The sequence below is a fragment of the Thermobia domestica genome, chromosome 13, assembly GCF_964235325.1.
Source record: "Thermobia domestica chromosome 13, izTheDome1.hap1.1, whole genome shotgun sequence".
Taxonomy (NCBI): Eukaryota; Metazoa; Arthropoda; class Insecta; order Zygentoma; family Lepismatidae; genus Thermobia; species Thermobia domestica.
Genome location: NC_137466.1, coordinates 112,498,823 through 112,515,970, shown reverse-complemented (window position 1 = coordinate 112,515,970; position 17,148 = coordinate 112,498,823). Strand labels below are relative to the sequence as shown.

At 35.8% G+C, this 17,148-nt stretch overlaps 1 protein-coding gene across 17 annotated transcripts in view; it reads left to right on the top strand.

Annotated features, from left to right (window-relative positions):
- chb (CLIP-associating protein) overlaps positions 1 to 17,148 on the top strand; it is a 595,254-nt gene that overhangs the window by 566,311 nt on the left and 11,795 nt on the right. For all 17 annotated transcript variants that reach the window (XM_081736296.1, XM_081736291.1, XM_081736295.1 and 14 more), the window contains 6 exons: positions 549 to 712; positions 1,508 to 1,814; positions 3,359 to 3,546; positions 10,744 to 10,933; positions 14,108 to 14,240; positions 15,233 to 15,401. In XM_081736296.1, coding sequence (XP_081592422.1) covers positions 549 to 712; positions 1,508 to 1,814; positions 3,359 to 3,546; positions 10,744 to 10,933; positions 14,108 to 14,240; positions 15,233 to 15,401 — 1,151 coding nt within the window. The remainder of the gene's footprint in view (positions 1 to 548; positions 713 to 1,507; positions 1,815 to 3,358; positions 3,547 to 10,743; positions 10,934 to 14,107; positions 14,241 to 15,232; positions 15,402 to 17,148) is intronic.

Genomic DNA, 17,148 nt, shown 5'->3' with positions numbered 1-17,148 from the left:
AACTTTTGAGCAAACTTTTTTCTGATTATATCTTAAAAACCTTTCATTCTCATTCCTTCAACCCTCATCAAGACATGGAAACATATTTTTATTGTCTACCAACAGTGAGCCTTGTCTAAACTGCCACTAATTATGTATTTTTTAATTCTTCTATTAATGACAACAACAATAATAGTAGTGTCGTAAGACATCATTATTATTAATTACATCACCAGTAGACTTCCTATTATATCGCAGTTTATTTATTTATTTAACTTTTACCTATATTTGCTTTTAACAATTTCCATTTCCGGTATCATTCCTCAATCTCAACACTTTCTTGATTACTTCACATTACAGTTGTTATATATCTGTTTCTAAGCAGTGATTTTCTGCAGACTTTTTTATTTTTTCCTTTCCTTTCCTTTTCTCTTCTCTCTCTCTCTCTCTCTCTCTCTCTCTCTTTCTTTCTTTCTTTCTCATCTTTGGATATCTATTGTCTTTACCGCCAAGAAGTTTAGTTTAAATGTATCATTCTCTTAATTTGCTTTATTTCATTTTTTCTTCAGGTATTCAGTCTGTTTTTGGATACGTTGAATGAACTTGTAATAGCTCATAAGGCAGACTTACACGATTGGTTGTATGTTCTCCTCACAAGACTTCTGAACAAACTTGGTGCTGATCTTCTAGGCTCAATTCAGAACAAAATACACAAGTCTTTGGATGTAGTAAGGTAAGTACAACAGGTATTGTTATATTGCGTGTTTTTTAATCATGCATTAAAAGAAATGTATATTGAGTTACATTTTATTTGTAGACTAGGTGTTCCAGCGTCAAAAATAAATATTTGCAATAAATAATAATCAAATGTAGGAAAAAGTAAACAAGGTGAAGAGAACATGTAGTTCAGACGTCGACAGTAGTAAATATACTACGTTTCATATATAATATATGTATAGAATATGCTACGTCGTCAATACATATATCAATTTCTCGTCTCACCAAAATTTTTAACTGGGAATTGAAATCATAGTCGATGAATTGATATGGTTATTCCGTATCTTATTTAATATAATCCAGAATTCGCTACCAATGAAACAATAAATAAATAAATAAAAAGTGAAATTTTGAAAATATAGGACTTTTTAGACTAATGTGAATTTATTATATTTTCTGTACAGTTGAACTTGATACACTAAAACTTAAGCAAAGTAGCGAACTAAAGCAGAATTTCATTGTACGACTAAAACAAAAATAATTTGGTACCTCAAAAATTGTTATAGACAACTATTACTTGGGCTTTTGGATTTTTTTTATTTATTTATTTTTTTATCATGTTCTTAACCCATATAAATTTTCGTAAAGTCAGTAGGTTTCTCCGTCTACACAGAAAAATTACTGAGTTGCAGCATAGTTAACATCGAGTTTAGAATATTAAGAAGTGTTGTAACATCGGAACTGTCTAATTGTATTAGTTCTTAATGTATTCGAGAATGTGAATCTAATTCTAATACTGTGCTTCTTGTAGGGACTCCTTTCCGTGTGATCTCCAGTTCAATGTAATTATGAGGTTTCTTGTGGATCAAACGCAAACTCCAAACTCGAAGGTGAAAGTTGCTGTACTCTCCTACCTCACACAACTTACAGCACTGATGGAACCCATGCACTTCAGCAGCGGAAAGGACACACGAATGGCTCTCTCTAAGATTATTGGTTGGACGAACGACAAATCAGTTGACATTCGAAAAGCTGCTCAGAACACAGTTATAGCACTCTTTAATCTCAACACGCCAGAAGTAACAATGCTTCTGTCACAGCTACCGAAGGAATATCAGGTTTGTAGTGTTTCTTTAAAATTAAACGAAAACCAATACATTGTCAGATTATATGAATACGTAATACAGAATGAAATATCTGGCTGTTTAGTGTAATGGTTAAGACGCTGCCGAGTAAATATCTCTGGAATATAATATTAGATACGTTCCTTTAGTTGGTACAGTCACGAAAGAAAGTATTCTGCAGTTGACAAAATTCTTTTCTTAATAACTCAACAATGAATTAACCTAATTACAGTACCGACTTTGGCAAGTTATCAAATTATAACTACCCTATGAATAACAACAAAAATACTCAAATTAATTCATTTGTTCCCGAGTTATTGGCAAAAGAAAATTTGTCAACTGGCAAATACTTTCCTTTCCGTGTATACGGGGTTAGTTTTACCACTCTCGATGCGAGTTAAAAGGCTCCTGTTGAAAGTGTAAATAGTTTGGATTCCAACGTTTCATCTTATTTCCATTCTGAACAGAAATGTTAAACACCAAAACTACCAATAATTAATCGAATAGATATAAAGCAGTTACATTGTACGTACGAGCACACCACATATACATCGAATATTTGAAGAGATGCTGATATGGGTGATATTTAGAGATCGGATTTTAAGGTGCAGCAGCTTTTCACAAATATAGGTGTCTGGTGTCTTCGTACCCAGAGTTCAAGATATATATATATTTCGGGCATGAAACGCAGCAAAATGAACGCAATTTGTTCCGCCTTTTTCGTGCAGTTAATAAGTTTTCCTTCTTTTACCTCCTTGATTGAAATTTGAATTAAATTTCAGAAACAATATAGATGTAAAAACCTTTGCAACTTCAACTGAAGTCCCTTTTCGCATGCTTACGAGATATGCTCCATTGTTTTCCGTTTAAGTTCAGAGGAATTTCTCCTCCGCTTACAGGACTCTCCTACTACATTCAAACGACAGAACTTACGTTCGAGAACATAGAAATATTGTGCGTAATCAAATACAACAAGTTTCTTGAAACGCAGTAATCTACCTTTGTTTTTGTAAGGATATTTTCTGTAAGGGTATTGTTGAAAAAAGAATGTTAATGGCATTGTTTTGCACCTAAATAAATGCATTTTGTTTCTTTAGGTAAGGTTGTTTTCTGGTCTTGTTAAAGAATGTTGATGTTACTGTTTTGCACCCAAATAAGTGAATTTTATTAGCACTTTTTTCTTCGCCTTTTCGAATACGTTTTCAATATTTTTTTATTCCCCTTTTTCCAACTATATGTTTGCACCTTAAAATCCGATCCTTAGTGATATTCTTACTGTGGAAATTTTAACAGTGCATGCAGTGGGTGTGTTTCCGTATTTGAAGAATCTAAAATTTTAGACTATGTTTGATGGATTCAGTATGACTACGCACCATTGTCATCATAATTATAGTCAAAAAGTTTTAACATCTTTCTAAAGAAATATTATCGAATAACAATCGTTTCTCATTTCTGCCTGGTTTACTATTGGAATTTTGTATGTTGGAATCTTGTTTTTTTTTAAAAATAGTTTTATATATGTACGTTTAAATTTGCAGGAAGCAGCCGCAGTCCTAGTGCAAAACCATTTGCGTCGCAGCAGTACAGAGGGCTCACCTCCGTCACCTCTTGTATCCTCTCCAAGACTGCAGTCTCCAGGTACACCTCAGCCAAAATCAGGGAGATCATCTCGTTCAAATACCCTGGACCTTGATGATGAAAATTTGAACCCTGAGGAAGTCTACAGGTACAGTACTCCAATTACTGTTATTATCTAATTCCTTGGAGATTCCATTATGTTGTTCAATGAATCCTGGCAGAAATATATTTTCAGTCGTGCCTTCTTGTGTAGGACAAATTCTAAATTTGTGTTTTGTGTTGCATGTTCTAATATACTGAAGTTTGCCGTCCAAAGGTAAAAGATATGGCCGAAATCCAGTTATTAACAACAGGTAAAACATGAAAACGGGGCCGTCTTGCAGCAATTTTATATATATATATATATATATATATATATATATATATATATATATATATATATATATATATATATATATATTTCTTTTTGGAGTAAAAGGCGTCATATTCTCGTCTTCGTTTGATTCTGATTGAGGAGGAGGAGAAAGGGGAGTCCAAAAGAACCGTGTTCTGTGTGTGTGTGTATGTGCTATCTTTTTGTATTGACTCTTAAAAGGGACGGACATCCATGAGTTGTCCCTCTTTTTCAAAGTGAAAGGTCGAACGTACTGGGATCTACTTGTGAATGTTTTCTTTTTTGTCTTATGTGACCGTATGTACTAGCCGTTAGTGTTTTTAGGAATTTTTTGTATTCTTGGGTGGTGTTGGCTCTTTTCAGTTTGTGTGTGTGTGTGATATGTAGATGTCACCATGCATAGATGTGATTATGTTGAACTTTTCTTTGAGAATTTGATTTGAGGCTTTTTGGATGGCTTTGTATGGCAGTGGTTGTTTGGCGAGCTCCGAGTTCGTAGTGATTATTGAAGCTACCCACTTCATGATATGCTGGGTAGCATTTTGTATTGCTTCTCTGATGATGTTTTTAATTGTTGAGATTCTCCGATGGTTCGTCTCTCGTTGGCTGTTCTTTGTCTTCTGGTTGTGGTGAGGATTCATAGGTAGTTGGATCATCAGAAGAGCCGGAGATTGTGGTTTAGGCTTGTTTGGTGGTTTTATTATGTTGGATAGCGTATTGTAGGTGTTGAAGTCGCTCTATGTTGAAGGGCGAGGGCAGCTTCTATGGCCTGCAGGTTGATGGGCAAATTGCATTAGACGTCATGGCTTTCCCTCCACATCTGTAACATAACTTGGTGTTGGTACATAAATGGGTGAGGTGGCCATACTGGTAGCAAGTCCAGCATGTTTGAGTGGTAGAAGGCTATTTTCACCCTGGATTCTGATTGTGTTAGAAGTCAATATTGAGATTAGTTAGTTCATTCTTGGTTAGTTGCAGTTGTATTGTGAGATCCACACCTTTGATGACACATGTAATATGTTATTTGGTATTTCTTACCTTGAGTGATTCTTGTGTTTTGTATTGTATTTGAGTTGTTCTTTGTGCGATGCTTCTGTGTCGCTTTGGGTTTACAACTTTTGAAGTGGGTTGTATTTTTCTGATTATTCCTTTGAATAATATGTCTTTGTGTTTTCTTCTGGTGTGTGGGACTAGCAGTAGAAGGTGCCGGGAATGAATTCTCCTGCTGAGCATGCGATTTGGAGTTCATCAGTGGGTTCCGAGTCTTAAAGGCAAGTTCTAAAAAGTGCTGTTGTTTTTTTTAAAGATCTATGTGTCTTTCACATTGTTCAGCCTCTTTATCGTGTTGTATACGTCATCTATGGCGGACTTCATTTCTTCAAAGCTGTAGCTCTGTTTTGAGGTGAGGATTTTCCAGTATAGAGGAAAACCTTGTGTCCTGGGTGGTGGATCTTCTGATTTTTGTTTTTTCTTATTTTCGCTTCTGTGCATGGTGGCTATGTGTGTTTTCTGTTTGGGTTTGTGTATTGGTGTACCTAGTAAGGACCGGTCTGGTGAATGGGGGAGGAGTATGTGGGACTGGATATCCCAGTGGAATGGAAACGAGCGTCCTTTCCCCGTGACTGTCGCCAAAGGCTGTATACACAGAATGCCAATGAGAATCTTGGCTATCCAGGGGATCTCATGCGATGGCGAACGATACCTTTCTTTCTATATTCGAGTGGCCTATTCGACGAGGAGGCAAGGAGTACCGGAAAATCGTACGACGTTGCTTCCTTCGCTAAGAATTATTCTTTTCTGCAGCGGGAGCTGGGCTCAGACCGCAGTGCACACTTCTCGAAGAATCTTCTTTATGTAGGAGCTCTGACTGCTCAACTAACTACCCTTCTCGTCGTTTCTTCTTAAGAAGGAAGCTCCTTGCTCAAACCGCCTCCACTTATTACGCTACATCCTGCTTCTTTCGTTGATGTGTTGCTGCATGTCTGTCTCCTCTCGCTCTTACTGCTACTCTGACTGCTTACCGTATCCGTAAATGTATGGCTTTTAGCTAAACAGAAAATTGTGATTTTCGTAAAACCATTTTTCCAGCAGATACGGTCGTTTGCCTTTGGACGGCAGAAGTAAATTGTGTAAATGCTGTTGTAGTGTTATTTTTATTGGACTCGATAATTCTTGCATTCAAACTGTACAAAATGAAGTATATCGATATTTACGTAATGATATAATGATATATATATATATATATATATATATATATATATATATATATATATATATATATATATATATATATTAAGTGGAAAAGTCATTAAGTGTCATTTACCTTACTAAATGCTGTCCTCGTCATACAACCAATATAGGAACCAATTATGAAATACAACTTTCAGTCAGTATTATTATGCTTTAGATTTATGTAGATAAAACAATATTAGAGAGGTTATTTTTTATATATTATTTCTAACCTTGACACTTTTTTCATAAATCTTATGAGAAAATGTAAAGAGTATGCAATGGTTGGCTAAGGATATACAGTAGGTATGGCAAAACATTATATGTACATTTTTACAGGCAACATTTCAACCCCATGAATATTAAAGTGTATACACACTGCTATACAGGTACTTATTAACTAATCCATTATCACAGCGAAAAGCAGAAAATGGCCAAAAAATGACATAGCATGTTCTACCATCTCAGTGTTGATTTGATTCATAAGGTTGAAATTCGTTTGTCTGTACAAATGTACACTCATGTCCAAAATGATTGTCGCATATCTATAACTGTCTTCTTGTAAGAATATAATTCGATAATGATTTTGCAGAGTACTTTTAATACTGATACTATTTGTATAATCAGAAAATGTATATTTGTGGTAAATTTCATAGAAAAAGATTTATAAATGCGAAAATTAGAATGAATAAAACAAAATGTTGCTAAATCGACGAGAAAGTTTTATTTTCATTTTATTGTTCTTATTTACTGCTCTTTTGACATGAATTTTGCCAGATACATGTCTTTGCCGATTATACATATAATAACATTATAAGAAATACCGGGCGAATTCGTTACCAAATTATATTCCTACAGCGACATAGACATGCGACAATAATTTTGGACATGAGCGTACATATTATGTTTTGCCATCCTCGTATAGATATAAATATTAGAACTTAAATTTGAAGAAAGTCAAAAATTTATATTACGTGATTACTAGAAAGATGTCCCGTAGGTCTTCCAGCTGATATCGATTGAATTTGTCATGCATTACTTTCTTTAATAACCACATATAGAGCCTTTCGTATAGCGCTTACAGTAACAATTATTTAGATACATTTTCATTGTAAATATGAGCAGAACGTACAGTGTAGTAAACACAGAGACAATACATAGATTGATTGTGAAAACTTCCTCCTTGTAACGTATGTATATATTCGGAGACCAGGTAACAGATTATTTTGTTGGACTCTCCTTTTATTATTTGAGTCTTAAAATAGTGGCAAATATTAAATAAATGACAACTAAAATAAATATGTCCTAGCTTTTTTCTGAAAACTGTTCACGTTATCGGTATAAAACAAAGACATGTACGAGGACTATCAGAAAAGTATCCGACCATGGTCCCGGGAAACCAGTACACTCACCTGGCATTTCTGTCGTCCTAATCCTCTTCAAAGAAGTTCCCTGATGTTCCCAGACACGGAGTTTAGTGATCATTCCGCTGCTTGAAAGAAGCATGGAACCCTCTCTTCGGGAATTGCTACGAGAGCAGCCATAGCGTTGTGCTAGAGCACCTCCCGAGTGTGAATGCTAGTTTCTTTCAGGTACCTTTTGATTTTTGAGAAGAGGCAAAAGTCTCACGAGGCTATACGAAACGGGTAGGAGTTTGACGAACCATCATAAAGAGAGGCAATCTGCATGAGCCGCATGAATTGAATTATTATCTTGGTGCAGTCTTCCAGGTTTTGAGTTCCACATGTGTGGTCTTCTCAAACTTACAGCGCCACGTCACGTATACGACGGAAAAGTACCACCTTCTGTTCTTTCTCTGCGTACTCACGATGCGCATTGCCACGGCAATTGAAGAACAACAATGCTTTGGTTTTCTACGCACCTGGCAAACATTTCTAGGTCTTCGCGAGCCTTGCCAGGTCTTGACGAGACCGGATTCATCCACTGAGCCGATTATCAATGTGTTTTCGGGTTCTATTCGTACCTACGTCTTCATCATTTTAGACCCGCACCAGGACCGCGCAAAACCACCCAACATAACCCGTATTCCACTGAAAAAGACACAAGTGAAAGTTGTGCCACCTACATGATATATACATCATAAATCCCTCTTCCACCGCCCAAACTTTTGCCAATCTGCGTCGTGTAGTTTTCCCAGAAACAAAGAAGGACGGATACTTTTCTGACAGGCCTCGTACACTACTACAGTCCGTGTCAAGCGAATTGGCGTGTAGCATCAGCCAATAAACTCGCAGTGCCCTGTTACTAAACCTTCAGGGAGGAATCTAATCATTCATAATTGATTTTGTTCGTATTTGTCGACAATTATGAATTATTAGATTCCTCCCTGAAAGTTTAGTAACAATGACTTATTGGCTGATGCCACACGCCAATGCGGGTGACGCGGACTATAGAGCCTTGATCTACAGAGGATAATAATTATTTTTCCATATAACCGCTCTGGCGAATGATTTACTTCTACCAGTGTGTGACTAGTTCCCTAATCCTGTCAATGTAAATTTTTTCATCTTGAGGAACCACACCTGACTTCCTGCTGTTCTTGATTTAAAGTTGAGCTCCTTTTCAGCACCGAAGCTATAATGAAAAGTGGGCTTACAGTTTAACGTTGAATCCAATTATATGAGCCTCCACCGGAAATCGTACCCTGTTTCTCACCCCGAAGGTTATATAACCACTGGAGAGCTCTCTGACTTCCTGCTACACTGAATCGTCAAAATCAAAATGAAGTCCTCTCGAATGTTCCGTAAGTTCCGAAAAAAGATGATGAAAAATCTGATTGAGTTATATCTAGACGGTATGCAGGATGAGGTATGGTAGTGAAACCAAGGCGTTGAATCTTCTCAGTTGTCATTTCATTAGGGTGATGGCAAGCATTGGGTATTGACTGAGACCCTTCATTTGTTGACTGATTCGTTAAATCCGTGCTTTCAATTTTGTGAGCGTTATAGTACTGATCAGATATGATGATAGTACTCTTAGGCAAGAATTCCATACGCATTTCTTAATATGTAAAATTTATTTAACCCTTTTACTGCTATCAATTGTTGTAGGAGTTCGCGTAAGACATAGCTATAGAATCAGTGGGAAATAATGTAGTTACGTAATTACGAGAACTGCTCTAGCAGTTGACAGCAATGGAAGGGTAAGATACTATTCCAAATTGTAACTAAAATCGGTCGCGTATCGGAGTAGTCCCCGTATAGGTGATCCAGTGATTCAAATCAGGTGTAAAAATCTTTATGTATGTTACTAAATATTAGTATGGTTTCTGTTTTCTCTGAAATTAGTATTTTAGATTAGAAACATTGAAACGAATAGCTCGTAGTTTGGTAAATCTCATTTGCTTCATCCCTTTTTATGAAAAGAAAACGTTAAAGTGGTGAAACTGGCACAGTAATACGAAGGTACCTAAACAATTCGGCTTTGGATTTTGGCGATTTGACACATACACACAAGTTGTGATCTTTAATTTAAAGGGGAAAGAATAAACTACTTTATAGCTAAGCCGTACATTACGATATAAGTTATCCAAAATAGATTACAGTAAAAATCTTCAAATTTTGAATGCTCCTTCAGGTATTGTATCAGAGAATGACCCCTAGATATAATGTCTAACGGAGTAGAAAGTGTATTATTATTCTCAATGCTCACTTGAAGAAATTGAATAATTGAAATTAGCCTTTCTTGTAAGTTTTTCAAGGACTGCAGATATCACATTTCTTAATGAATAAAGAAATTGGTATTTACAACTGCTCTGAATTATTATTTAGACTGGAGCTTTGTTGCTATATTATTTTCTATCAAGATAGGTGCAAATTTGTATTGTATTCCCTTATTATCCTAAACTTCCCGTACGATTGCAATAACTATGCACAATGGTGAGTACGAGTTTATTGTAAATTAATTTCTAGAGTTACTCGTTTATAGCTTGTTCAAGAATGTTGACTGGTGCGAAGTTTTATACAGTCGCGTTCAAAAGTATTCTTCTGATAGATCTTACGAATCTTTCACGAAGACTTCCCAATAATGAGCCGATGTCGGTTCCTGTGTGACTTAAAGAGTGTGTCCATGGTGATGGTTTTTCAAGGGCTAGAATAGATCTAATACATAAAATACTCTATTTTAATTGGTCCTTTCAATCAGGGAATCGACTTGAACGTGACTGTACATTGAACAAAAAGATATTATAAACATTATGAAAATATTATAAATACAGTGTAAATTGGAATATACATAGTAGCTATTTTTTAATAGTTAAGTAATATTCACCATTATCGGTGATTAGAATCTACATTGTGCTATTTGCCTTTTTTCACCTCTCCTTAATATGGTGGAAAGTGAATATCGGTAAGTACATAATGTAAGTATTGAAGTTCTTGAAAGAACATCTTCTCTGCGTATTATTATTTGTACTTGCATTCAATTCCGTTTACGCTTTTCTTGTTGCTTAAATTTTGTGAAATAACTTCTTTTGTTTTAAATAACTCGTTTTTCCCTTAAGCATTGTGGAATTACGTACGGATGTGTTGATATGCAATGTTGAATGCTCGGCGTATTTTGCAAACAAAGAATGAGTATGAGTAGACTCCGATTGGTTGTACCTATTGTTTTGTGTAACAATAGATTTGATCGTTTTATAATAATTCATACACCCTTTTCTACATTAAAACTCATGTTATACGCTTTCCTTTGAATTGGCAGGTCATTACGAAGAACTACAGCAGAAATTCAGAATTATAGTTTTGAATCTTTGGACAGATGTGGAAAGCTGGATCGCGATAGAGATACCACGTCGCAGGATTCAGGAATAAGTCAAATGTCGGCTGGAGCAGGAGATAAATTAGATACATTAGAAGAAAGACTGGAGGATAACGGAAGCCTTAACAACTCAGTAAGTTTCACTATGTCACGTTGTTAAAACACAAGATACTTAACATAGACATATGCAGATAAAAGTTTAAGGTTCTTACTTTCATGGTGTTTCCATGTAGCTGAATGATTAAAGCACGTGGTCTCGGGTTCGATTTTTGCAGTGTCAGATTTTCCAACGTTAACCTATTATCGTAGAGTAATTGGGAAGATAATTAAAGTAAAGAGGTAGCAAACTCTAATCTAGAAAACCGAAAATGATGGAAGTCGTTACACTAACCACAAATCATCCGTTAAACTTGCGCCATCCTGGCTATATAGCGGGAGGGAATATAGTTTTAAAGGGAGCTCAGCAATTAAATATGTTAGTGACTAGAATACCTGATATCCTAGAAAGTAGATTGTCCTTTTTGACATATCTTGCTGCTTGTCAAGGCAGGTACACCATTATGTAGAAAATCCCTGTATTCCAGCAGAAAGAAAGTCTTGCGATTTGATTTAACACATTTACGTGTCGGAACCACTTCCAACATCAAAACCTTTCTTGAGATGGCTAAAATAATAAATATATATATATATATATATATATATATATATATATATATATATATGATAGATTCAAATTGACTTTCATGGCTGGTTGAGATTGGGAAATGCTAGTAGGCATTATTGCATGTAGGACTAGGGCACACAGTTTATAAAGTTCCCACATATCTGTTGCGATAGTGAGCTTCAAAAATGTTACCAAGTGTTAAAAATATGTTGTGATCACCATTTATTGCTAGGCATGCAATTTCAACAATAGATGGTTGTCGAAACGAGGCAAAGATATTCTCCTACACCAAACTGAATTTGAAATTTGCACAGTTTTATGAAGAAATGTGCTGTCATTTTTTGTTTGATCGATTCGTATTCGTTACTACTCACTATGCGGTTCACAAATTTCTTCTCTTCCTCGTTACTTCCTTTAATGGTTATACGTATATGCGTCGACATTCTTTACTTCACTATGCAAGTTCCAGAAATGCATCTGACATACGCTTCTCCGTACTACCTTTGCACTCCTGTCCAAAAGTGGTGCTGAATATGTGGTAGTGAGTCCAGTTCTTCCAGCACGAGTTATAAACTTATGCCTCTCCCTTCCACTGAGTTACTTCTGTAATGATATTGCAGTAATTGTATTTACTAGTGTAAATCTGAATAGGACATTTTCATCAGATAGCCCGTGACTGTTTGTAGGATGTTGGTACTACAAAAACATTCATTTACGAGGGTCATTCAGAAAATAAAGACCGTTTAGTTATACAAAATGAAAAGCAATTCTGTTATGTACCTGAAGCTTCCCTCACGTGTATACATAATCACAACTTGCATTTAAACATTTGTCGTATCTATTCACGACCTTCAAAATTACCATGTTTTACCCTGCTGCCGCCAGTTCATTAAGCCAAATGGTCACTGCATTCTGGAACTCTTCACCACTTTCAAAACGTTTACCGCTCATAAACTCTTTCAGTTTAGGGAAAAGGTGGAAATTACCAAGATCCAGACTATAGAGTGAATGATCACAAATTTCCTTCCGATTTGATCCAGCAATTCTTCAGTTGCCACAGCAGCATGAGGGCGGGCACTGTCGTGAAAAAGCACAATTCCTCCAGAAAGCATTTCTCGCATCCTGTTTTGGATGACTCGTGTAGTTTCCTTAGAGTTTCACAATAACGATTTGCAGTGATCGTAATACCTTTTGGCATGAAATCCAGATCAAAAGAATACCTTTACGATTCCAAAAGACGGTTGCTATGACCTTTCCTATTGAGAGAGTCTGTTCGAATTTTCTCAGTTTTTTAAGTGATTGGCGCTTGCTCTCTGGAGTGATGGGAGACACCCAGGTCTCATCACCAGTCACAATCCGATCAAGAAAGGCGTCTCCATCTGTGTGATATTGCGTCAAGAATTCAATGCTGAGCCTATTCTCTGAATTGTCTGTTGGTCACCCAGTTGCTGCGGAACCCATCGTACAAAAAATTTGTTGTATTCGATATATTGCGACACAGTTTCACCAAACAAAGAATGAGAAATGTGTGGAAATATAATGTGCAATTCGTCGAGAATTACGCACCTGTCTTGCAAGATATGTTATTCACTGCAGTCTTCATGTCTTCTGTTAATGAATGATGGTCGTCCAGGTCAAGTTTCATCGTGCACATTTGTTCGTCCATTGTTGAACATTTCAGAGTATTTTCTCATATTTCTTTCGTTTTTTTAGTGTCACCATACACTACTTTCAGTTGCCAATAAATTTCTACAGTTTCACCTCTTGAGCGTTCAGCTATCGAATAACACTTCTCACCTTACAATAGGCGGTATTTTCAATCACGCAGTTAATTTTGACCACCTCAAATGCACAAGAGCGACTTCTTGCAACCTCCACTCACAGTGTTATGAGCACAGCTGTTACGGAATCCAGTTGAACCTGAAGAGAAGAAGAGGAGTGAGCTGCGTGGCGGAAATCCGCGAGTGGTCTTTTGTTTGAATGCAGTGATCACCTGGGTTAATGAACTGGCGGCAGAAGAGTATAACATGAGAATTTTGAAGCTCGTGAACAGATACGACAAATGTTTAAATGAAGGTGGTGATTATGTTGAAAAGTGAAGGAAGCTTCAGATACATAACATTTTTTTCCCAATAAATATTGTATATTTCATTTTGTATAGCTAAACGGTCTTTATTTTCTGGATGACCTTAGTAGAAATCATAGCTTATTTCCTGCAACAAGAATACTTAGCAGCGTTTTAAATCTCTTTTATTATAATTGTGTTCAATATTCCCATAAGAAGACATAGCAGTAGATTGCGCAAATTAGGTAACGTCGCCTAATAAAACAAATGTAATTGTGTTTCTCATATTGGCATGGTTTTGTGTATATTTAGATCTTTTTTGTTCATCGTGCTAAAGTTAATAATTATTATTTGAATAATATGAACAACTGGAATAAGAATGTTGCTCATCTGAGCAATTTGCTAAAAGACAGGATAAGATTTTGATCATTTTATCTATAAAAGATCTGTTTCAAAAATTTCGAATATTTTAGTTTATTGCTAACCTCTACATAGAATTATTCTTAATTTGAATTTGGCTAATACGCGTACATAATTCTGTTAGAGAAAACTCTACATTCAATTTGCATTTTTTACAGGGTTCTGGACGTTCATCATCCCTGTCGTCTCCAATTCATAGGATACCAGGATGTCTTCGAGAATTTAATGGACTCGACAAATGTGGCATTGGAGATAATTCATTTGAAGGAGAGAATGGCTATATATCTCGGGGTAAATTCTACGTTTATTTTCTAATTACTTTTATATAGCAATCTTAAAATTGCAGTTCAAATACAATTATTTATCTGCATGCACAGTTCCGAACAAGAATGATATTTACAATATTTGACTGAGGATAAATGGTGGTAGTACCGCAATGCACATCCTTACCCTTGTGTCCTCATTTCAGTTTTGATGTCAAGTGTGCACGTAGTCTTCGTTTTAGCATAGGTATATGTTTAGGTAGTATGCAACTTCCATAGCCAGAAATTTACTAGTATAGAAATTGGTGCACTGATACACTCTACATGACAGAATTTTTAAAAAATTGACAGTTTATGGTCCGTCAAAGGAAATATTTAGTTAAGTAAGATGGTCTAAGCAATTGAATATACTAATCAGTTACTGTGAAACGTAATTCGTAATTTTTAGTCAGCATTAAAATTGTATTTTCACTTTCTTCGTGGAGGCAGACAAAATTTATTGTTCCTGGCTTAGCGTAACGAGAAGTTTCATACCTTTTTCTACATGCATTTGTAAAATTCCTGTATACGTGTAAGTAGTGATACTAAAAAAGAAATTTTCGCTATACAAGCTGATAGTGTCTGATGGGAAGATGTACTGAATTTCATGTTAAAATGTATTTCGTGCTAGCTGCGAACTACCTAGGTACAGTAAATCGTAATGAATTTATACAAGGATAACATTTGTTAAAATTCAAAACTGGAGATCACATAAGTTGTATTAGTCTTAAATTTACTTTAATACATATCATTGTGTTCAGTAAAGCATCTAGATAAGTTTTCAGAAGCAGTATTTCCTTCTCGGCGTTATTTAATATTTAAAAGAAACTAACCCGAAAAGAGAAATCGAGTTTTCCCCGGCGTGCTTATTTTTTAAGGTGTAAATATAATGGTAAAACTTTTTTTTTTTTTTTTGTACATATGTGTGTGTTTATGTATATGTGTGCGTGAACATATATCTTTCCTTGTCCCGACTTGCAGAAAGCCATCACCATGATGATAGTGAAGCTGTAAAGGCAGCGGTGAAGGTACTAGAGAACTTAAGTGGAGAAGCCAGTGATTGTCGAATAGCAGAAAGGAAGACTGCGTTGACCCAGTTAATTAGGCTAGTCAGAGAAGGAAGCACTTTAGCAATCATGGATAATTTCAAGTAAGTATCATATTCACTAAGTATAATCAAGTAAGTGTTACATTTATTATTTGTTTCCATATTGTCAAATTAAACACAACAACACACTGAGCAAGACCATGTGATCAAAATACATAAAAACACGAACACGTAACAGTTTCAACACACTGTCTTCATCAGACTTATAGAGAAGTGGAAATCTGATGAAGACATGTTAAGTATAACTTGCTATGTTAAGTATAATTTGTCTTCAGAATATAAGTGAGATGATTTGAGTCGCTCTACTTTTCAGTTTATCTTTGAGAAACTCAGTCTATTCGGAATTACTGTCATTTTGATTAGTTAATTCTTTACTATACTGAACATCTCGTGTTTATAGGATAAATAGATTGACTTGAAGTTTGTCTTTCAGCACCAAGACATTATGAAATGTAGACTTACAGCTTAATGTGGGATCCGCACCCTGAGCTCCCAGCGGGAATCGAACCCAGTCTCATGCCCATCCATGAAGCCGCGAGAGAGTTCTGCAAGATAAATGAAAAAATCAGAAATTATTATAGAAGCAGTCAATATAACATGTTATACAAATATGTCTTCCCTATTAAACAGAACTCGCATTCGCGATTTTGTCTTGCGTTCACCAGCCAGTTTTGAGATACTCAACTGAGCAGGTTGCAGCACTCAAGTAATACACCAAGATATTGCTAATGATATTACTCAAGAAACATAGGAAGGTGTACAGTCTTTGCTTGGTACATAAAGTTGCAATTATTTTGAGGTAATTCCCAAATTTCGAGGCTTCCTTGGATTTAGAAAGTGTGTGTTGATGACGTCACAGAAATTTCCCTGGTAAGTATTGATCTACAGGATGAACTGAAGGGCAACAGGACACACTAACACATTGAACATTTAGATTGAGAGAATAATGAGAATATATCTATTCATGGTGCATACGTTGGCGTCCTACAGTTGAACTACCATAGAACTGTAATCGGTTTGACTATTCTGGATTTTTCTGAGCTTCAGGAATTTATTGGAAAGCGCATAATTCGTTGTTCGTAAATGTTTTAAAAAATTAAGATTATTACTCTTAAGCACGGTTGCCTAGATCGTTCTATGTGAAGGCCGCTACTGTATAGCATAAGTTCACGTAGTTATTTTATATAGGGTGTCCCACATAAAACCAAAAAAATGTAGTTATTTGTATGAAACGTACCTATATGTGACGTTTGACTGTGAAGATCATTTGTGGTTTTGATGTGTAATCATTTTTCAGGAGAATAAAATCCAATGTTCTTACTGAAGCACATCAGGTAGCACGAGGAAGAAAATGTGAGAGACTGAACGAACTTTTCAAAAGACACTATAAGTAGAAAGGAATTGTGTTTTTGGTTGAAGCTAGTTTGTCTTCATGTCCCTTTGAACCGGCAAAATAATCGCACTTAACGTGCTATTCAGGATAAAACAAACATTTCAGAAAATGATGTGCTAGTGAAAATTGATTTAACAACACCCATCAATCATGTGGTATGGTGCGATCAGCTGACATTGCAAAACAGAGTTACGGTTTATTGAAGGCGACGCTGCTGAGTAAAAACTCTACTAAGACAAGAAGACAAAAGAAAAGTAGTAAAATAGATTATGTATAGAGATGAAGGGTTTCATGATGAAACACAATAATGGACCAAGATGAATGAACATGGCAACAAAACGGAGCAAAAGCCCACATTCATCCAGGGAGACTGGCATGACTCAGAGCTAATACTCC